Source organism: Gallinula chloropus (genome assembly GCF_964237585.1).
Source record: "Gallinula chloropus genome assembly, chromosome: 13".
NCBI lineage: Eukaryota > Metazoa > Chordata > Aves > Gruiformes > Rallidae > Gallinula > Gallinula chloropus.
In genome coordinates this window covers 13877232-13899702 of record NC_140098.1, presented here as the reverse complement: position 1 = coordinate 13899702, position 22471 = coordinate 13877232, and the positions used below count along the sequence as shown (strand labels likewise).

Genomic DNA, 22471 nt, shown 5'->3' with positions numbered 1-22471 from the left:
TTGCTTACGCTGCTGGCACCCTCTCATTTATCCCAGCAAACCAGTTTGTGGGGCTGCCTGCAAACTGGATCATGTAATTGGGTTGATAATAATGGGTGGGGGACACTGTTTGATTTTGGGGTTGTTACTAAGTTGGATCTGTTCTGTGGCCCAGCTGATCCCACAGGCAGTGCTGGTTGAAACAACTCCTCTGTGGAACTTTATTCCTCAGGAACGCGTTGGTATCAGTGGTCTGAGATTATTTTTGATAGAAATAAATACTACTTTTGCCTGAGATGTATGCTGGAAACCTTAATTAAAGACTGTGTCCTCTAATTAAGTTATCCACTGGTGATGGAGACTGGTTTTCTGGAGAAGCATCTTGCTGGGGCACATGGTGTTGAAGCTGGATTGGCTGGCTGTGCGCTCTCTCTGCCATGTCTCCAGTTTTTCTGAAGGTGGTGGCCAACTGTCTTTGTGAGATGGTATTTGAACCTGATTGTTTTGCTGTTACCTATCTGATGCCTCATGTAGCCCAAATGATGTAGGGACCAAAGGTTTGTGAAGCTCCTGAGCTCAGAGGGGCTGTGTGCTCTTCAGAGAAGTGCTGTGTGCTGACAGTGGTGATGCAGCCTTCGTTAGCTCCTGCAGAGTACAGGTTTGTGTCTTGGTGTGGTGGGTGTTGTTCCACACAGTTCCTTGTGTCGTGAGGAGAAATCATGATGTGGGTGATGGAGGAGAATCTTAACCTTGGGAAACTTCTGGACCAAATGCCTTCTGGTCCATTGCTGGTCATAGACTATGCTGTGGCTGTAGGGCGTGATGGGGTGAGAACATCTACAGAAGGTGGCTTCGTGGTAGTGGAGGAAGCTGCCTGAAATTAGACTTCTGGCAAAGAACATGTGTTGTGGAGGAGTCCAGTGGTCTGCAGCAGAGGCCACCAGAAGTCCCTTTGCACTAAGTTGAAGGGGATGCTGTCAGTCACTCCAGAATACAGAGAGATGTGAAAGACAAGCAGAGAGAAGCCTCCAGCCTGAGGGATCCCAAGGCACTGCTGTTTCTGCCTCCCCAGGCTGACCCAACCCTACAGATGCCTTCTGAGCAAAACACAATGCAGTGTCTAAGAAAGAGTCCTCTTCCTTAAGTGCTGGGGGGCAGTTTAGCAATGCCAAAAATCTGAGGTTCTTTCAGAACTGAGGGGACAAAGCAGCCTGAGATGGGCTCCAAAAACTTCCCTGGGGTAGCCTGCCTGCCAGCTTAATGAGGGTTTGACCTGAAAATTCCTGTCTGTCCTCAGGATCCCAAGAGTTCTGCAGTATGTTTAGAAATTGCAGGTTTCGGTGCTGTGTGGTGGAGGAAATGAGAGTGAAGGGGGTCAGGGTGTTGGTTCAGCTCTGGGATCCCTGGTCCTTTTGTGCAGAATGGATCTTTAGGGGGATTCCTTACCACCCCAGCCCATCTGTGTAGGGGAAGATTATGGTGGAGCTCAGAACAGCTTTGAGATTTCTGGCCTTTCAAGTCAGAGCCTTTTGGATTTGGCTACACGAGCAGGCAGTCTTTGGAAGTGGGGTGTAGTTCTGGGTGTAGTTCTTCAGTGCATCTCTGGTTGTCTCTTGGATTTACAGCTGCAGATGTGCTACCTTTGTGTCTTCCAAATGGAACTGAAAGAGAAGGGAGGTTGGAACTGGATGATCTTTGAGGTCCCTTCCAACCCAAACCAGTCTGTGATTCTGTAACGCTCCCCAATCACAATTAACACACTCCAGCCACTAATCACCATTCAGCAGGACAAGGCTGAGTAGTATGAGGTACCCATGCCCATTAAAAAACCCCACCTTATACTGGGGAAGTAAGTGTCCTGACAGTGGTTGTTTCCTTCCCCAAGTCCACCCTTACTGTGCTGCACCAGGTGCTGTTTTCAAGAGCGCTTTTGATGATGTGTGAGGGTTTTTTTGTAATATGAGTCCAAATGAAGATCACCCCAAAGAAATGGATAAAAAACCCCAGAGCATTTACAAGGAAGCGAAAGGATTTCCTTGGAACTTGAGCTTCTACAAGTTTTATTTCTAGAGGAAGATTGTTTCCTGCCTGGAATCAGCTTCACGTGCTCAGCATATGTAAAATGCCACCACAGCAGATCATCTGAGCAGTCCTCATTCTCTGCTGATCGTTTACACTGTTCCTTTTTCCATCTTCACTCAGCTCTATGTGTGTATGTGGTGCCTGACCACATTTTAAACGCACCCCAGGTGTCCTGCAGCATCTGTGTTGAAGAATCACGATCTCCGAGTACCTCTGGTGTTACTTAACTCTCCCTCATCTTGATTTCCATTCTTCCATCTACTCTGTCAATCCATAAACACCTCTAAAACAGTTGTTCTTTCTCAAACCTGGAGGGAGGGGAGAAACAGGAGGGGAATCAGCTTGTTAAAGGGCAGAGACTGGCAGGACAAGGGGGATGGAGTGAAGCTGGAGGAGGGAAGGGTGAGAGGAGATATTGGGGGAAGTTCTTTCCAGAGAGAGTGGTGAGGGGCTGTCCAGAGAGGGGGTGGGTGCCCCATCCCTGGGGGTGTTCAAGGCCAGGTTGGCTGGGGCCCTGGGCAACCTTGTGTAGCTCCAGGCCTGGAGGTTGGTGTCCCTGCCTGTGGCAGGGGGTTGGAGCTCTGTGACCCTTGGGGTCCCTCCCAACCCAGACCAGGCTGGGATTCTATGATTCTATGGCTGTGATGGCTTTGCCATAAAATACACCTTACAGGGATTGATACTGCAGATTAGATGGCAGTGTTAGGGTGTTGAACAACCTGAATTCAGGTCGGTTGTTCTTCAATACCAGTATGTTCCCTTAAAATCAGCAGTTTGCAAGATTTTAGGTCTTGAGGACCAGGGTGGCATTTGTCTCTGCTCCGCTCCGTAACCTGGGCACGGCGTGTTGCGTGGGGCTGCTCGTCTCTGGGGAAGCAGCTTCTATGGAGCCTGCCAGAGGCACTCAGCTCACAGCTTGTGTGCCCATATGGGCACTGGAAGAAGAGCTGGGTGTCTACAGCACCCGATCAGGGAAGTTGGAGGGGTATGGAGGAGTCCAGCTTAGGAGCCATGAAGGAGACCTTTAACCAGCAGCCACTGTGCTGTGTGGGAATCACAAGAGAAGTGCAGATTTGTGTGTTCATTTGTGTACTGTTCCCTCTCCCTTCCCCACAGGTCTTGGCTTTTGGAGCCGTGGTGCACGTGGGAGGTGCTGCTTGGTTTTTGGAGCAGTGGTGTGTGAGTGATCAGTAGTTTTAGGGAAAGGGCTCACCTGTTTTCTATAAGCTGTTGAGAATGAGCAGAACAAGAATCTGAGCTGGCAGTTGGGTTTGTCTTGGGAAGCATGTGCAATCCCTTTCATTGCTCTTTGGCTGCTGAAGCCTCTGTCCCCATGGCCTCCTGTGCTCTGCCCAGGAGCTGTGCCTCCCCTGCTTAGGTTATCATCAGCATAGCTGGTACAGCACGTTGAGGTGGGACGTGCTGTAAAACGTGAGCCATCTGCTAAGAGCTGATACTGGGGGAGTTGGCACGGCGTGGAGGGCCTGGGCAGATAGCATAAGGACACTTGCTGAAGAGCAACACCAGAGTGGTGATGATCAAGTCCTGGAGTGAGGTCAGACATGCTGCTTCTCACATGTGGCCAGACCTGACACTCTATCAGATGTGTTCAGAGCTGGAGAGTAACAAAACCAGCTCCTCCACTGCCGAATCGCAGTGAATAACCTTCTGCATTTAGGTTAATCTCATGCTTTATTTCTGGCTGTTCAGGGGACAGTTAGGATTGGTTAAGGTAAAAGTGGCTGCGTGTTACCCCCTGACCCAGTTCAGTTTGTGTGGTTGCCTGTAGTGATGGCCCCATCCACTGCCAGAAACCCTGCTGCCAGCCCCTTTGCCCGGCTTTTAGGGAGGTGTTGCTTTTATTTTCTTTCTTTGTTATGTTTCTTTTGCTCTTCTGAAGGAGGGATAGCTTTTGGGCACAGGGACTTGGGGTTTGAATGGAGGAGGCAGGCTGAAGGCTGAGCAAACCCCTCAGCAAACCTGCTCTGGCGTAGGGCTCTCTTGCTCTCTCTCAGCATGACCCCGCACCATGCTCTGGCAGCCCAGAAACCCCCCGTGTCCTGGGCTGCATCCCCAGCAGTGGGACCAGCAGGGCTGGGAAAGGGGGATTCTGCCCCTCTGCTCCGCTCTGGGACACAGACCCCCCTGCAGTGCTGCCTCCAGCTCAGGTGTCCCCAGGGCAAGGGGGACATGGAGCTGTGGGAGCGAGTCCTGAGGAGCCACAGAGATGATGGGAGGGCTGGAGCCCCTCTGCTCTGGAGCCAGGCTGGGAGAGCTGGGCTGGCTCAGCCCAGAGAAGAGAAGGCTGCTTCTGGGCAGAGCTCCAAGCCCCTTCCCGTCCCTCGAGGGGCTCCAGGAGAGCTGGAGAGGGGCTGGTGCTGAGGGCAGGGAGAGCCAGGCCCAGGGGAACGGCCTTCAGCTGCAGGAGGGGGATGGAGAGGGGCTGGGAGGCAGAAATCCTTCCTGGGGAGGGCAGAGGCCCTGGCACAGGGTGCCCAGAGAAGCTGGGGCTGCCCCTGGATCCCTGGCAGGGTTCAAGGCCGGGTTGGATGGGGCTTGGGGCATCCTGGGCTGGGGGGGTGTCATTGCCCATGGTGGGGATGGGGGGAAGTGGGGGCTCTGAGGGCCCTGTCCACCTATGTCTGGGATTCTCTAATGATCATTGTAATGGCAAAACTGCTAATTTTTAATTTTAATATTTTTAAATCCATATCCTGCACTGCTTTGCCCCCCTGTGCTTCTCCCCACTCTATCATGTGGTGTGTCAGGGACTATGAGATAAACAGGAGTACAGTAGTGGCCTGCTCATGCTGGAAAGCTTTGAGCCTTTGTAAGTAGGACCAGATCTTTGCTTATAGCTTGCCTTGACCTCTCTGCCGTGGGGTAGACTGGATCACATTCTGACTCTTGACAGAAGACATCAGGCTGTTAGTTAGAAGGTCTTGCCATCTTTATTTGTTCAACATGGGGTTTTTATCTTGATTACTTACTCAGTGGGGAGGTGTGTGCTGGACCACGGCACAATGGAGTGATGGGCAGGTCTCTGGGTAGTGGAACAGGCTGTTCCTGCTGCTGGGGCAGTGCCTGTGCTGCAGCCACACACAGCCTTCTGGCTTGTTTTTTTTTCTCTTTGTGAATCAGTGGGCAGAGTCACTTGACAGACTTGAGTGTAGCTCCTGTTTTGACGCTGTTTGGAAGCCCAGTTAACCTGCAGCAGCTCTGAGAATGAAGGAGCTGCTGGTGTGGTCTGAAAGTCGCCGTGTCAGATCGATGTTGGGAGAAAGGACCCTCTGCAGTGCTGCTTTCTGCTTGTGGTGGATCTGGCCACACTTGTTTCTACCCACGATCTGCTGGGCTGCCAAACACTTCCAGGCCTTTGTAGCTGTCTGTCATGAAAACTTTTTGATCTGTGGGTCATGGTGTCCTTTTGTTCCTGCTCTCTACTAATGCCAGAGAGATGCTGTGATTTCTTGTTGTTGTTTGCTTTGTTTCCCCTTGGATGCTTGCCACATTTGAGTCCTCCTGCCATGAGGATTTGATCTGAGCTTTGTCTTCTTTACCATTCCAAATGCAAGTGTTTGATTCAAAAACATGGACTAACCCATCAGCCAGACCTGCAGCCAGGCCTGCCAAGGGTCTGCGCTCTCTGATGAGCATCATTGGTGCTGCTCTGAGGGGCCAGGCTGCCCCACAATGAATCTGCAGGGATCTGGGGGGGACAGGGAGGCTGCTGCACCACGGGCTCTCACTGGGAAGTCTCCAGCAGCCTTTCCTTGTCCATGACTCACCGTGAGGCTACAAAGACTGAGAGCTGAGCACATCCAACCCCTGCTTTAAGAAGTTTGGCCTCGGTGAGGTGAGGTTGGTTTCTGTACGTGCATCGATGCTGCGGTGCAGCATTTGGGCCTCTGCTGCATTTGAAGTCAGGTTGCCACCTTGCAGAAGAAGTAGGAGCTGCTGAGAAAGAAAGAGCTCAGATAAAGACTGGGGTGTCACATTTGGGTTTCTTCATGTCCCAGTGTTGATAGGTAAGTGGGGTTTGGGGACTTCCTTTTATTTCCTTTTTCTCCTTGACATTCTCTGGGCAGACATCCAGGCCTTGGCAGTTGTGCCAGGAAGATGCTGTAACACACTAAGCACGCTGCTGCCTGGTCCTATTCCTGTCCTGCAGCTGGTGTGGCGGCTGTACCAAGACAGCAGTTCTGTGCCAGGACCATGCCTCTCCCCTATCCCACCACCCCAGATCTATATAGCCTGGAGGCCACTGAGCAGCTGTTTTAGTGGGCTGGAGATGGAAGCAGAAAGATGTGTTGCGACAGTGATAATTGATTTGATTCTGAAGCATGGATGGGTGAAGGAAAGCAGAGCCACCTCCTTGTCATGCCAGCATGTGATGTTTGTGTGACTCCTATGGGAGGCTGTAAAACTGAACTACAGCCAAGATGCTGCAGCATCCCCCAGATCCTTCTTGGGGCAACAGGCTTTCCTTGGCCAGCCATTCAGCTTCGGTGGCTGCAGGAGCAGAGGAGCAGGCTCCTCTGCACCCCTTCCTTTCTCTGGGTGCAGAGGCCTGCTTTCGCTGCTCTGGGCTGGCTGCCCCAAAGGCACAGCCCACTGCTGCCAGGGGGTCAAGCAGCTTCTGTGATAAACACACCTTATCCCCCACATCAATCTCCTGTCCCCACAGACACCAGCCCCAGCCCCAGCCAGGCACACTGCAGGAGCAACTCCCAACAGCAGCACCCTACTCTCCCTGCACCCTGTTCATGAATGTGCTTTCCTCTCTGCTGACACCATGTGCTGTGCTGCCAGGGACCTGGAGCTGGCCCAGCAGCAGGCTGCAGGGTCCCAGCACAATGTGGGCCAGCAGCTGCCCTGCGCTCGTGGCCGGCTGCCCCTGCAGCATCCCCTTCCCCAAGCACTGTGCTTATGCATCTGGTCCTGCTGGACTTGGTATTCAATAATAGATCTTATTGAAATGATTTTGTTTGGGTTTCAGCAGTGTGGTGGCACAAGCTCTTGTCCCTCTGCAGTGGGTGTTTGCACACTGCTTGTCCTGGCGTGGGCAGCTGCAGGAAGCCAGGCTGGCTGGCCAGAGGAGGGGGAAGAGGAATGCCACCAGTGAAATACTGCACGAAACAGGGGGTGGAGAAACGTGAGAAGTGTTTCAAAATGCAGGAGAGAGAGAAAGTAGGTACAGGTAAAATCTGGAAGGGTGCAGACACTGCAGAGGGTTCTGTGTAGTGCAGTCACCGGGCTCTGTAGTGAAGAACTCGCCTCCAACCCCCATGTTACTCAGGGTACAAAAACCCCAACCCTCTTTACAAGTACTCAGACCCTTTCTGAGGAGCTTCCATCTGCTCTGCATGACCAAATACGATCTTCCCCAACATGATGTACTACTTGAGACAAGTCAGGTTTTCCTCATCACAGGCCCATTTAACCCCTGAGCTTGTTGTGAGTGAGGCCCTGCCCCTGACAGCACCTCCCACAGCAGGTACCGAGTCCTTGTGGCAATTTTCTCCCCAGAATGTGCACGGACAGAGAATGGTCCATCTGTCAGTGGCAAAGTCCACCTGCCTGGTGTCTTTTTAAGCCAGCAGGTGGCTTAAAAAAGGCAAAGTTGGAGGTGTTAGGGTGTAGCTTACTGAAACAACCATCCTCTCCATGATCCCCATTGATGTTGCCTTCCCAGTTCTCCTCTACTTGCTGGCGAGTCTGGCGTGTTTGGCCCTTGATGCATGGAGGGATATATTGGCCTGGAGCATCTCCCCTATGTGAAAGGCTGAGTGAGCTGGGGCTGTTCAGCCTGGAGAAAAGAAGACTAAGGGGGGACCTTATTAATGTGTATCAATATCTTAAGTATGGGATGGAGGCGGAAATGGCCAGCCCCTTTTCAGTGTCTGTGGAGACAGGACAAGGGGCAATGGCTGCAAGTTGGAGCATAGGAAGTTCCACACCAACATGGGGAAGAACTTTTCCCCAGTGAGGGTGAGGGAGCCCTGGGACAGGCTGCCCAGGGGGTGTGGAGTCTCCTTCTCTGGAGAGATTCCAGCCCCGTCTGGACACTGACCTGTGCAATATGAGCTGGGGAGCTGCTTTGGCAGGGGGTTGGACCCCATGAGCTCTGGAGGTCCCTTCCAACCCTTGTGATTCTGTAGTCAGATTGTGGTGCTTTCCTGCAGAAGGAGCTGCAGGCCAGTAAAGACCCATCACTCTTGATGGTGTCCATCAGGGCATCCTGCACTGTGGTGCCTCTATTGTATACAACTCCCCAAAAAGTCAAGAGTATGGCAGGGCTGGTGTGAAATGGGCAAGGTGGGGGTGAACCAGGATGCACATGGGAAGGACAGGGTAGCAGGCAGTGACTAGGCGTGAGCACTTAGGAGTTGGTCCCATAACTTGTGTCCTGGAGTAAGTTGAGTCTTCTCTGGTCTGGCATTGCATAACTCTGGGCTGTTTATCAAGCAGCACCAACACAGCTTGCTGTTCTTTTCTTTATTTCTTTTTTTTCCACCATGTGTTGGGCTCAAGCTCTGCTGCCAGGAAGGTCAATGTGTCTGCTGCTTCTTTTTAGCAGGCTAGACAGAACTTTGACTTGGTGCTGAGCATTTAAAAACATCCTCCTGAGCTCTGCTCTGGGCTTCTTCCCATTCTTCAACTGATTGTTCAGTCTGAGCTATTCTGCATCTCGCCAGCTGCTCATAAACACTACACACGTGGTTTGGGTTTGGGACTTGAAGAGCTCAATTCACAGGGGTGGTGTTTTAACCTCTTTTTACTCACTACCAGCTGAGGTCCTACCTGCACATTCTTCACTCTGACTGTCCAGATGTCTCAATTTTTGCAAGGACTTTGTGCTTGCATTTGAGAATTTTCAGCCTCGGTGAGCTGCTGTCACCAGGAGCCTGGAACAGGATGTCACTTAAACCCCACAGCCTCGCTGGAATGAGTTATGGGTCAGAAACTCTCTGTGCATGGCTACTCCCAGGGTTTCCTTATAAGCAGCAGCCTGCTTCTTGCTCACCCAGGATGGATGGATGGAGCTGCTGGGGATCACAAGCCCCTGTGGGTGGGAAGGCGAAAGGTGCTGAGCTGAGGCTACGTGTGCTGGTGGTGTGATGGCAGATGAGAATCCACGCAGGGAGAGCGTGGTCACGAGAGGGATGATGCCCTTTGATCCATTACAATAGCTTCGTGGAACATCCATTCAGTGGTAAAAAGGATAATAAAGGGGAAAATGCTGGGATTAACTCACAGAGGGCTAGGGAGCAGTGAACAGCCACAGCCTGTGTCCCTTCTCCATGGTGCACCGTCACCTCCGGTCTCAAAGCAATACTAGAAATCCAGAAAAGGTTCAGGTGGTGATGGTCAGAAACATAGGGAATTGTTAAATAAGCCAATCATCAACTTGTGTGACCTGTCCTAGGGAGCTGCTTTGGCAGGGGGTTGGACCCGATGATGAGGTCCCTTCCAACCTCCATGATTCTGATTCTGTATCCCGGGTGACCAGCCACATCTCTGCCTTCTGTGTCCCCACAGAAGTGCAGGAGTTCCAGTCCTGCAGATGCTAAAGCACCTGGAGGATTTGCAGATGTCTCTGTGGGGAAGGCACAGAGGAGCTGTGGTGCAGCCCTTGCTCAAACCCTGTTAGAGTTGTGATGGAAGAAGCTGTTGAGCAAGCAGAGGTGGAAAGAGGGTGTAGGAGTCATAGGAGGTTGTAGTATCACACAGCTATTCCTAGGTGGCGATAGTAAATTGTTAATGATGCAGAAAAGCCTCGAGTTTTCAGCAAGTTTTTTTGTGTTTGGAGAGAAGTTGGTGGATGTGTTTGAAAAATACATGTGGGGAGTTCCTCCCTGTCAGCTGGTAATGAGAGATAACGCCGGGCGCTCCGATGCGGATGCGCTATTTCAATCAGCAGCCCCAGATAACTTTCACCCAGAAACATGAGAAGTGCTGATTGTTGGTTTTAATTTAGATTACTTGGAAGTTTCAGGCGCTGCCTGAAGTTTGCCAGTGCTGGAAACGACCCACATGCCATTACCCTCCTGTTTGCTCTGGGCAGGATTTTAGAAATGCATGATTTGATTAATAAGTAACTAAAGGTTAGGAGGATAATTAATGCCGCTCAGCTTATGTTTATGGCAAGTACAGAAAGTTCTCTCAAACAAACCAGGGTGGTGTTTGTAAGATGACCGTGGGGATTTGATAAGGCTGACAGCCCTGAGGTACAACACGCCGCGTCGAGCCAGGGCCACCGACAGCTCTACGCACACAGCGAGTGAGCTGAAGTGAACTCTGTGTGTCACCAGCAACGTGCTGCCTGGGTGAGACTTCCTCAGAGGGGGGCATGAGAATAAAACTCAGACTGGGCTTTTTTCCAGGCATGAAAAAGGATGTCCTGGTCTTGATGCTGTCCTCACAGCCTTTGTTCAGCCACTTCTCATGGAGCTCACCCCATCGATGAGTTTGTCGCTGCGTTTGGTGGTACAGCAAGTACTGACACTGGGAAGCACAAGTCTTAGGGAACAGGAGGAGGATTTTTCAGGAGGATCAGTTGTGAGCTGTAGGCAGTGAAACCTTTTTCCCCCCCTTAGGTCAGCACTGGCACGAGTCTTCTGGGGAACTGTCCTCACAGTTGGGCACACTGTAGCCTTACCCTGTGTGTGATGCCTAATCACCTGGCTATGGAGATGGAATTGATGACAGGGTTTATGATGCCAGGAACATTTTGTATGCAGAAGGATTAGCAGTTTGTATTAGAAGGTTGTATTAGTAGAGATAAATTGATCCACTGTCACGTGAAGCTGCTGGACAGCTTCATTAGGAACCTCTGACTGACCCATGTTACAGGCTGGTGTTTGGGGAGCAGATGGCAGCCTTTCACACGCCAGCAGCAGAGAAAAGAAAAGGGGCAGTGGAAAGAAGCCACAGCTTTAAAACCTCAGTATTTCAGTGGTATTTTTACTGGATGGACTCATGGCAGTGGAAGTTTGACAACAGCCTCTAGAGCCTCTGTCGCTCCCTCCTTTGTTTTTGGCAACCTGCTTTGGTGTTGTTTTTGAGCTGGACAAGAGTGCTGCCTGTGCTGTTGTCCCTGTCCTTCACAGAGATACTAAACAGGACTGGAGCTACTGTCAACAGCGTGTTTGGAGCTGGTCCTGGGGAAGACAGAGCCAACTCTTGGGACATCTCGGTTCCTGGGGCCTTGTGGGGTTTAGCAGTGCTTCTCAGCTAAGGTTTGCTGGGAGCCCTTCACACTGTTGCCTTCCAAACTTTGCCCTGAGGTCCAAAATCTTGGACCGCGGTGTGTTTTGGGCTTGCTCCATTCCCTGCCTTTCCCTTTGGCATTCATGTGCTGTGGTGCAATAAACAGGGGGCCTTGGGCATGCACTGGCTGTTTGGTGCTGTTCTGGGAAACCCGGAGCATGTGGGGCTCGCTGGTGATAAGGCACCTGAGCACGTGGAGCTCAGCACCGGTTCACGGGATGCAGTGCCCAGCGCCCTCGTGGTGGTTTTGTAGGGGAATCATGGCTCCAGCCTGCCCTCCCAGGACTCTGTGGTTTGCAGGGGACTCTGTCTCTTTCTCCTTTTTAACCCCTCTCCTCTCCTGGTTATTGCATTTCTTCTCTAGTCCCTTTGCCAAGACCATCGCTCCACAATTAGCAGATCCTGCACTACCCTTAGGCTGTGTAAGGTCTGTAGATGGTCAAAGCTCCTTCTTTCTCTTGGCATGGTCTGCCTGAAGATCCAGCTGAATTCGCTTAAAAGGCAGGTGATGTGTCTGTCCCATGGGGTAGTAGATTCAGGTGGCATTTTGCATCTCTCTGGCCAGAGCCGTGGGAGCATTGTCCTTGCAAGAGGGAGAAGAGAGTCATGGAAAGAGAAGGCCTGAAGAAGAAGTTGCCTGAAGAACACTTGAGCTTTTAAAGGCTGGATTAATCCCTCTTCTTTGCAGTAGTTCAGAGATGTACCTGGCATTCCTACAGGTGTAGAATTCACAACAGAGTTTCCAGCAGAACTGGATCACAACAGACCGAAACCAGGAGCTCAGAGTAACAGTAGAGAAGCCCAGGAGGGCTGGGAGCGATCCCTGAGCCCAGCTTTAGCCACAGTGCTCCTGGCAGAAGAAAACAACCCGTTAGGCATGAGTAATGTCACTTTGAAACTTGCCATTTGCCATTCAAGGGCTGTGTGGGAAGTGTTGTGGTCCAAGAGGAACACGGAAATCCTTACAGAGTGTTAGAAGGGAAAAGCACATGTGAGCTTGCCAAAAGTGCCTCTAGCCCTTGGGTTCCACCCCTGAGCAGCACCAACAGGCAGAGCTGCAGTTGGCTGAGAGTTGCTTTAGTAAATGCTTTTGCTGGAAGGTTCTGTTAGTGGGAGAAGAAATGTTTTACAGAGAGGAGCTTGTTTCACTGTTGGCAAGGGGCACCAGAAACGGGTCTTTAATGGGGTTTTCAAACCAAACCATCTTTGTCTTTGTTGCTGACCTGTTCTTTTGTCTCTCTGCAGGATGGGATAAGCATTCTTATGGGTACCACGGGGACGATGGGCACTCCTTCTGTTCTTCAGGGACAGGGCAGCCCTATGGCCCCACCTTCACCACTGGAGATGTGATCGGCTGCTGTGTCAACCTCATCAACAACACCTGCTTTTACACAAAAAATGGCCACAGTTTAGGTAAGAAAGAGGGGTGTTCTCAGGAGAGGGGTGTCCTCAGGACAGGGGTGTCCTCAGGAGAGGGGTGCTCCTGTCCTGCTCTCACTGCTGTTTACTCCAGTACGTTGCCTGTGTTGTCGCTCTTGTCCCTCATCTGTGGGTCAGGTTTAAGGAACGGGAGAGGAAAAGCACACTCAGCAGCAGTCAGGAGGTGTAAAGTGACTCCAAGATGCTTCCAGCACATAAATGGTTCCTAGGCTGCTTGTTTAGGCAGGTTAAAATTGCATCCCCAGCTCCTACTCCTTTCCTCTGCTTCTGCCCAGCCCAGGGTGGGAGGTTGAATAAGGTGGCTAATGACTGGGAACAGGGAAATAAAGGGATGGGAAATTCAGGTAAGGTATTAATCACCCATCTACAAAGCCACCCTGTCAGTGTCTTTTCACTTCTAGAGGCCCTTGTCCACCTGGAAGCCTCACTGCACCGGTCCAGGTACCCCAGAGTCAGGTGTATAGAGCTCACAACACTGACCTATAATTTGGTTCATTCCAGAGTTGTTTCAGCAGTTCCCCTTCAAAATCCTGCCCAAAGGAATATCTCACAGATGTTTTCCATGTGTCCACCTTATCTGGTTTGTCTAAAGTAAAAAGTTGTGCTCATTTCCACCTAGAATGGAACTTTCCCCTGGATGACACATTCTCCATCCCAGATAAATTCTTGTCATTTCTTTGGTGACATAAGGCATGCAGTAAGTTTGGATGAATTCATCTCACTTGTGCTGGAACTCTTTTGGCTCAGCAGGGACAGGCACTCCTTTCCTTTGCTTCACCTTACCACGTCAATTCTACCTTGTTGAGTTCAAGATGAAGAAGCTGGTTGAAAAATGCCCTGCTCAGAACATTTACCAGAACAAACGTTGCTTTGAGGTCCTGGCTGAAGGAAGGAGAGGGCTTGGAGTGCAGTGTGTGTCTGGAGAGTGCATGATTTCTGGTGAGCTCTTGGGAAAAGCACTGCACTTCCCCATGCAAGAAGGATGGACATGGTGGAGCCATTAAGTGCCATTAAGATGGTTAGGTCTCTCCTAGGAGGGAAGGCTGGATGAGCTGGGTCTGTTCAGCCTTGAGAAAAGAAAGCTCAGGAGGCATCTTGTCAATGCATAGAAATACCCAAAGGGAGGTTACAAAGAAGGTGGAGCTGGATGCTTCTCAGTGGTGCATCCAGGACCAGAAGGAATGGATGCAAACTGAAACCCAGCAGGTTGGCATGAACTGAAGCCCAGGAGATTCCCTCTGGACCTCAGACACTTTCTCATTGTGAAGGTGACCAAGCACTTGACAGAGGTTGCCCAGGGAGGTAGTGGAGTCTCCATGGGTGGAGGCATCCAGAAGTCACTTGGACGTGGTCCTGGGCAGCCAGCTCTGGGTGGCCCAGATGGCCTCTGGAGGTGCCTCTGACCTCAGACAGTCCATGGTTCTGTGCAGGCAGCGTGATGTGCCCCAGGTGTAGCTGGGAGATGGAACTGGGATGCAGGCTTTCACCCCTCAAACCTCAGGAAGATCCTTCCTCTGAGGCAGATGCAGAGAGGCCTGGAGCTTATGCAGGTAGAATTATTTTTGGAAATCTGTTTTCAGTTTCCCTCTAATTCCACACCCCTATTTGTGGATTTGTGAGGGGGATGCTTGCCCAGAACTGAGGCACCTGCTTTCTGAGGAGCATTCTGGATTCAATCTGTGATGTGCATTCAACTGCAAGTCCTGATGCTTTGCAACACCTCAGGAGGCTTCAGCCATCAATGGGAAAAGAAAGGTGTTTGAGCACTGTTTGAGATGTGGTTTGAACATTTAACTTTGTAGATGGAGCCTCCATCAGGAGCCTGGTGGGAAGCTCTCCAGAGCTGAGTGTCTCATCTGGCTGCTTCTCTGAAAATACATCAGTTTCTGAGCCAGCCCATGTGTGATGCTGGGGTACTCCTAAAGAGCACCTAGTGAGGTGAAACTGGAGATCATTTAGGAGTCATTTGTAGTCCATAAGCATTAGTTAATTGCCCACATTTCTAATAGCTGGATTATTATAAATTTAGCTCAGAGTCTGGCCTGGTCAGTAGGGTGCTGGGAAGAGGAGCAGAGGTGTGACAGCAAGAGCTGATGGTGCAGAGCTCGAGCTTTTGCTTAGGAATGGGCTTATTCACCATACAATAGTGACTGAGGTGCTGGAACAGTTAAAAAGCTTTCAGAAAATCTCTCCTTTTAGTTGCTGTCCTTGGTTTTCCCTGTGTCTTTCCACACAAGCCCTGCAGTGTTTGTGCTGAGCCCTTCTGGCTGTTCTCCTTTCTCTGAGTCGGTGGTTTTCCAGCTTCATCCTTTCCAGCATGGCAGAGCTGTTTCCATCATGCCTGACAGCCAGGGTGAGGCCAGATCTTCTGCTGAATGAATACAGATGGGTCCATTTGAAGCTCAATTCCTTTTTAGTGACCTGCAGAGTAGACTGGATGTCAGTTGAAGCCTCCTCCTTTGCTCTGTCCTCTGTTCTGTTCCCCAGACCCTGTTGTGTCTGGGCAGATGAAGCCAAGATCTGTCTCTACCATGTCTGCTTCTTTGTGTCCTGCTCAGAAATTTGGTTTGTTTGGGACATTTGGAGGTCTTCACAGCAATAAAACTGTCTGGGCTTATCTCCTCAAGTTTTAGCACTCCTTTCCTCCCAAAGATGGGGTTTTTTTTTGATGGAAATCTTGTGTTCTCTAGTCTGACATCGAATGATCCCTTGGGGAACAGCTTGCCCCAGCAGCAAGCAATGCCAGTGGAAAGACACAGGAATGCTAGGGCTTAGAGAATGACAGCAGCTTGCAAACACTGCAAAAACTCCTCCTCTTGGGCTCTTCAGGTAGATGGTACAAGACATGAGATGTATGAGAAGATTATAGGTAGGAGACTCCCCTGGGCATTCACAACTGGCACGTTTGTGTACCAGCGCCAGCTGCAGTGGCACAAAGCTTATACTCAGGAGAGATGATGTGGTTAGAGGAGACAGTGCTGGAAGTAGTAGGGAGTGGCAGGCTGTTGGTTATTGCTGGGCTGACCTCCCCCAAAAGCTGCTGGAACATTTTAATGTCTCTTGACAAAATCACAGAATCATAGGGGTTGGAAGGGACTTCAAGAGATCATTGGGTCCAACCCCCAAAAGCAGAATGAAAATCTCAGCCAGGTCTTGTTAAGGACCAGCAGTGTTTGTGCTGTTGATGATGAAACCCAGCATTCAAGAGAAGTGTTTCCCATTGAATGCTGAGGAGAGGGTGCCTGAGCCCGCTCATCTGGCTATAATGCCACTTCTCATCAACACCAGACAGACAGATGGACAGGAGAGGGTGTCCTGCCAGAGGGACCAAGCCTGGATGGAGGCAGGAACAGTGATTTATTTGAAAGTCAGAATGCTTTCTGCCCCAGGGGAAGCATCACCATGAAGATCTTGAGCATTCCCTGATGCTTATGCTACCCTGAGGATCTCATTTCTGTGTCATGCAAACCCAGGATGTACCAGGAAGGGGACAAATGTGCCTTTTCCTGATGTTCCCTGTCACAGAGCAGCTGAAGCTGTGTATCTCCTCTTAGGAAATCAGGTCATTATGTAATCCTACTGCAGGCATAAAAAATAGCCCTGAGACTCATCAGGATCTTTGTGATGCCAGTTAGCCTGACAGCAGGGTTTCAGGGCCCTGCCTCTGGCTTTTAACAGAATTAGCATGGCTTTGTCTTGCCCTGTAGATGATATTCTCCATTTTCCTCACCATTTCATCCTCTCCTTTTCATATGTTGACACTCCTCCCCCTTGTTGTCCTTGCAGTTTCTCCTGTTGCTTATCTCTGGTCTTCCATTGTCTCCATACTTTTCCATGTAATCAGATCCATCAGGAGCACTGTGTAAGAACTCTTTTCTTGGCCATCCCAAATTCTGGATGTTCTGGTTGGAGCCAAGTCTTGAACTTTGTTTGGAGACATCATGTGAAAAGTGTTGGACATCGTATGGAGTCTTAATTCTCTGTTCTGGAAAATGTCTTGAATGTCTTCTGGCTGCTGATGAAATGCTTTCCACAAGTTCTGAGCAGGGTCCTGGCAGTGAAAAACCATGATGAGATGTGGCTGGAAGTGTGATGAGTGTGAATTAGGAGTGAAAGAGGGAGAAATTTGAGAAATGTTGGGGCCATTAAGCAGAGAGGTTTGGACACAGGACATGATGAGGGAATGTGACTGCAGCAGCTCTCTGGGATTAAGTGGATGGTTCACCCAAGGGACTGGTGTAGGAGTGTTTCAGATCTCAGACTTTGACAGCAGACCAAGGTAAATGGAGCAGCAGGGCTATAAAAAGACCACACAACCCTCTGAAGTCTTGGCATAGAAAACTTCCTGTAGTTTGAGTTCTAGTGCAAGCACTTGGAAAGGCCAAGTTAACCTGGAAAGTACAGTGCCCACTCTCAGCCAGTTTAGGGAGTAACAGGAACATGAGAGATGATGAAGTCTGCTTGCCATAGAGATCCCTCCCAGCATTGTCCAGGTTTAACAGGTTTGTCCTCAAATCAGACCTGCAGAGAGCAGGAGCACTGGGAGGTTTAAAACAAGGCCGTGGAGATGGAACGGATTTGAACTGAATGGAGAGCATCAACCTTGGCTGTGGCCTGGTGTCTCTAGGAACAGCTTGGACCAAGTGGGTGATAACTGTTCCCAAGAGCATGTAGAACTGTGTGGTTCATTAGTGCTTCTCCTCAGCAGCAAGCTGTAGAAGTATTCAGGTATTTCATGGGCCAACATTTCCTAGGATATTCTTTGATTCCCATCTTGCTGACCACGGTGTTGGTTCTTGCAGTCCATCAGCACTGCTTTTTCTGAGTTAGGATTACCTGTGCAGGTGCTGGAGGAGTACCCTGCCTATAGGAAATGTAGTGCTGTGCTGGGCACCCAAATGTATATTGTCCTGTGCTAACTGAATTCTGAGGTGTATTGTGAAGAAGACGGCCGACTCTGAGGCAGTCCAGATGATGACAGTTGGATGGAGTGGGGTAGAAGCTCCACAAGCATGTTGTGTGTGTGGGGCTGTGTATTCATGCATGTTAGTCACAGAAATGGCAGGGGAAGTTGTCTATCACCCTGTCCCCCAGCACCAAGCCTTCATTTAAGGTCTTTATATCACTGCCTTCCTGATCAGGTTAACGTTGTGGCCTTATTGGAGAGGCTCTTCACATGCTCTTGCTTCCTGACCTCTTGAGCTGTCCAGTTCTTGTGCCTTTGAATTTGTCAAGTTTGCCATTTTAAATTGGATGGAGGCTTTGGAGATGCTGCAGAGGAAGAGCATGGTTTCACATGCAGCTGCCTAGTTAGAGCTGTGGCTCTTCTACTTTCTGCCATGGACTTTGTTGAACGCTGGTACATGGCAGTACTGCTGCAGAAGGGATTCTCTAAACAGCTATTTATAGACTCACAGAATTGTTTTGGTTCATAGAGGAATCTTCATTTCAGAAGGACCTCTGGAGGTCATCTGTCCAACACCCTGCTGAGAGCAGGACTGGCTGGAGCACATTACTCAAGTTTTCACTTTCTACAAGATGGAGATTCCCCCAGGAGGCTTTTCTGGTCCCCTGGTTCAGTGTTTGACCACATTCATCCTGAATGTTTCCCCCCAAGATCTAATCAGAATTTTCCATGTCACAGCTTGTCTCTGTTGCCTCCTGTGTCCTGTCACTGAATAGCTCGTGGAATAGTCTGGCTCTGTCTTTTCTGCACACCCCCCCCCCCCCCCATTAGGTAGCTGGAGGCAGCAACAAGTGTCTGAGCAACCCCCCAGTAAGACCAAATGACCCAGTTTCCCTCAGCCTCTCCTCATCTCGTTGGCCTCTGCTGGACTCACTGCAGTTTGGCTGACTGTCTTCTATTGGAGAGCTCAGGTGGTCAGACACTCCAAGTTTACATCCACAAGTGTTGAAAGGAGGGAAGCAATCCCTTCCTTTAAGCTACCAGCTACACTCATACTAGTCAGGCCCAGGATGTGGTTGACCTGCTTCCCTGGAAGGAGTCACCACTGACCCCTTGGTGCCCAGCAGTGCCCCTGCATCCTTCAGCAGACCTGCTCCCTCCCCGTTCAGCCTGTCCTCTTCTTGGGGGAGGTTACAACCTGGTGGAAGGGCTCTCTAGTAGCTTTTGCTGTGCTTTGTGAGGTGTGTGCTGGATCATCTCTCCAGCCTGTTGAAGTCCTTCTGAATAGCAGTACTGTGTATTGCCCAGTGTATTGTCAGCTCTCAGGGTTGGTAATGTTGGTGAACCTGCTGAGACTGCCATGCCATCCCATCATCCAGGGTGTTACAAAAGGCATGACACTGTCTTGGCCCTGCCATCGATCCCTGAGGGGCAGCACTTGGACTTTGAGCTGCTGATCACAGCCCTTCCAGGCCAGCCAACGTTCCACCTCCCTTGTAGTCCACTCAGAAAGCGGCTGCCTGCCCATGTGTGGGACACAGCACCCAGCAGCTCGACTTGGCACGGGCAAAGCCAGGGCACCTTTGGCTCTGAGTGACGCTGGGAGCAGAGCAGATGATAGCAGATACACTCTGGTGTAAGGGTAGAAAGTGGTTTTCACCCAGCTGAGCAAAACAAGTGCCAGGTCAACAACAGGTGTGAGTGTGGAGCAGTGTTTGGGCAGTGACAGGGCGAGGGAAGTGCTTCCTGACCTCTTTGCTTTTGGTCTTCACCATGGCCTGTACCTGAGACTCCTGGTTGGTTGTAGAGAGGGCGCTCAGCAGACAAGCTCCAGGCTGCCATGATGTTCAATAAACCACACTGGCTATTGATTTAGTAAACTAATTCCCAATGAGTTGGTTTCGAGTAGTAATTATGTCTTTCTATGTTGACTCCTGAAGTTGGCTCAAATTGCCCTTCCAGGCTGATCTGGTAACCTCGTGCTGCAGTTTCACTGCCACCCAGAAGGGGCTGCTGTGTGGCTGGGAGATGGGACCTATGTGAGAACTGGGCATACTGGTGCAGCTGCCAGCCTTCCTCTGCCTGGGGACAGGAAGGAGCACACATGGGGCAAGACTGCAGCTTCCAGATTGACTCCTACAGCCTTAGCTTAAAACATGAGCTAAGCCCAGCCTGATGAGGTGAACGGGGCCTGGCAGCAGTTGGGGAGAGCAGCCAAAAACCTGGGGCTTAGAGCTGCTGTGGCTGGCTGATCCATCACACCCTGCTCCTGCCTGGCTGCTGCATCCCACCCATGGCAGAGGGAGGACAGCATCCCCCTTCTGCGGAGCTGGTCTGGGCTCTATCCGAGCCTTGTCGCTGGCCACAGCTCTGTTAGCACCTCTGGGACTCCACATGTAAGTGGAAAGGGAAAGCATACCCCTTTTTGTCTCCATCTCATAGTGGGGACTGTAGCAGTGGAGTTGAGGATGAAGCTGTTCTATCTCAGGGGCTCCTGGCTGCCACTGCTCAGTCTGGTCACTTGTTCCCCAGCAGCAACATGAAGCGGGGGTGTTCGTTCCCATCGCTCCAGCCAGTGAGAAGAACCAGCTACAGCCTACACCAGAGCAATGCTAGAGTAAAGCTGTTCCTAAAGCCAGAGTGGGCCTTGAAAACAAACTCTGTTGGAGTAATGGAGGGAGAAGCAAAGAAAAGAGGAGCTGCTCTGAAGAAAATCAGATGTTTGTGAGAGGCGTGTGACACACTCAGGCTTCTTCCTGAACCTTCCTCCAGATGGAAGAACCTTGCAGAGGAGGGGGCTGGGGAGGGAAGTTACACCTAGGTGGTGAAATGTAGGGTCAGAGTGGGGACTTACTGAGAAGCTGTAACGTTTGGGAGCGTGTTAAGGATGTAGCCAAGCAGGGAAAAAAACCCTCTTTTGCCTTTTTAATTGTAATATTTTTCCCCCCACAGGTATAGCCTTTACAGACCTCCCTGTAAGTACACCTATTTTTGGTATTTTAACTAAGGATGCGACCAGAAGGGAGGGGGAAGAGTGTGGGGGGTGATTTTATTGTTTCTTTAAACTCTGTGTGATACCCTGTTATAAAATGGTCATGGGCCTTACTACATGATGTGGGTGCTCCTTGTGCTGAAGCTTCATAAGCCTGTGGCTGTGGTCTGCTCACATGCCTCCCCTCACCGGCCCCAGGAACATGTGGCTCCTTCTCCTGGAATTAAAGCTTCACTGCATGGAGTGTATGTCACTGAGTAGCCTCTCCCATCCCATCAGAGTGCCCCAAAATGCCTCCTGATGTTCTTCTCAGCTTCTTCCTGTCTCACCCAAGTCTCGTGGACGTGGTGGAGTTGTTGCCTTTCCATGGTGTGTGTAGGGAAGGGTGTTTCTGAGACTGAAGGTCAGACTCAGCTGGCTCATGGCACATGTCAAGCCTCTACCTGTGATGAGTACCCAGCTTGTGGAGTTGCTGGAGGATTGTATTTGGCACCTGCCTGAGGCTGGTGGCTGCTGCTCTGATTCACCAGCCCTGGTACCGAGTTACTCTTACAGAAGCACAACTTTCATGGGTCATGAACAAACCCCTGGCTGCTCTTCAGACCCAAGTGTTCCTGCACAAGGAAGAGAAGCTAAAAGGAGGTCAGGCATCCACCGACACATCCACTGCATCCATGCCTTTCATACACAGAACTTCCTGTCCCTGAGGTGCACTCCTGGCTTTGTACTTAATAACCCCAAATGAATTTCCTCTGAGGAATGTCTTTGTTTCTGTAGCTTGTTTAGGCCTCCAAAGGCGTTGATCTTCTTGGCCGACGTCCACACTGTGTGGAGGGAAGCTCATTTCCCTTTGTCCTGCACCTCCTGCCAAAACACTGATTTCATTCCTCTAATTTTTGTGTTGTGAGAAAGAATGACTAGCACTCCTGTCCACCTTCCCAGCAGGGTTTATGGCTTTACAGGTCTCCTGGCCAGTGCCTGTGCTGAAGGATGTCCCAGTTATTTAATTTGCCTTTTCACATCAGCTGCAGATACAGGTTTATTTCTTGGTTTGTTCCTACCTTTCCTGAACCTGGTAAGGTCACAACATATTCCAGACCAGAAACCCTCTGGATGGGGATGATTTCACGCTACTTTATTCACTTGGTCCAATAAACAGCTTATTAAATCTAACTATAAAGAGTATCTTACCTGTCCCTGAATATTAACCTCTTGGAGTGAGGCCTTGTGGCAGCCTTGCATCTATAGCAAGAAGATGTTTCTGTGATATACTCCTTTGTCTTAGAAGCTTTGTTTTCCCTCTGTGTATAGATCACATCAGGACTCACAGTTTTACCATAGTCCTTCTGATTTTTTCATTTCTTTGCCTTCTCATTTGGCTAGACCACTTCTTTTTCCAGGATGAAAACCATCTTCATGCTGGGATAGGTCATTACTCTTTGGGTTCTTACCAATCCAACACACATGGGATCATCTAATCCCAGGCCGTGTTAGGTGGGATTCAAAGGCCATGTAGTCCCACCCTGCAGTGAGCAGGGACACCCTGAACTAGATCAGGGTGCTCAGAGCTTCATCCACCCTGACCTTGAATGTCTCCAGGGATGGGGCCTCCACCACCTCTCTGGGCAACCTGTGCCAGGGTCTCACCACCTCAGAGGGAAGAACTGCTTCCTCAGGTCTCACCTAACCCTGCCCTGCTCTGGTTTAAACCATCACCCCTCGTCCCATCATTCCCTGCCCTACAAACAGCCCTGCTCAGCTTTCCTGTAGGTCCTTCAGGGACTGGAAGGTTCTCAGAG

General features: G+C 50.5%; 1 protein-coding gene across 2 annotated transcripts in view; it reads left to right on the top strand.

Annotated features, from left to right (window-relative positions):
• The window catches only part of RANBP10 (RAN binding protein 10), a gene marked incomplete at its 5' end in the record, with an annotated part of 71101 nt that overhangs the window by 27845 nt on the left and 20785 nt on the right, over positions 1-22471 (top strand). For both annotated transcript variants that reach the window (XM_084270075.1, XM_084270076.1), the window contains 2 exons: positions 12580-12747; positions 20633-20655. In XM_084270075.1, coding sequence (XP_084126201.1) covers positions 12580-12747; positions 20633-20655 — 191 coding nt within the window. The remainder of the gene's footprint in view (positions 1-12579; positions 12748-20632; positions 20656-22471) is intronic.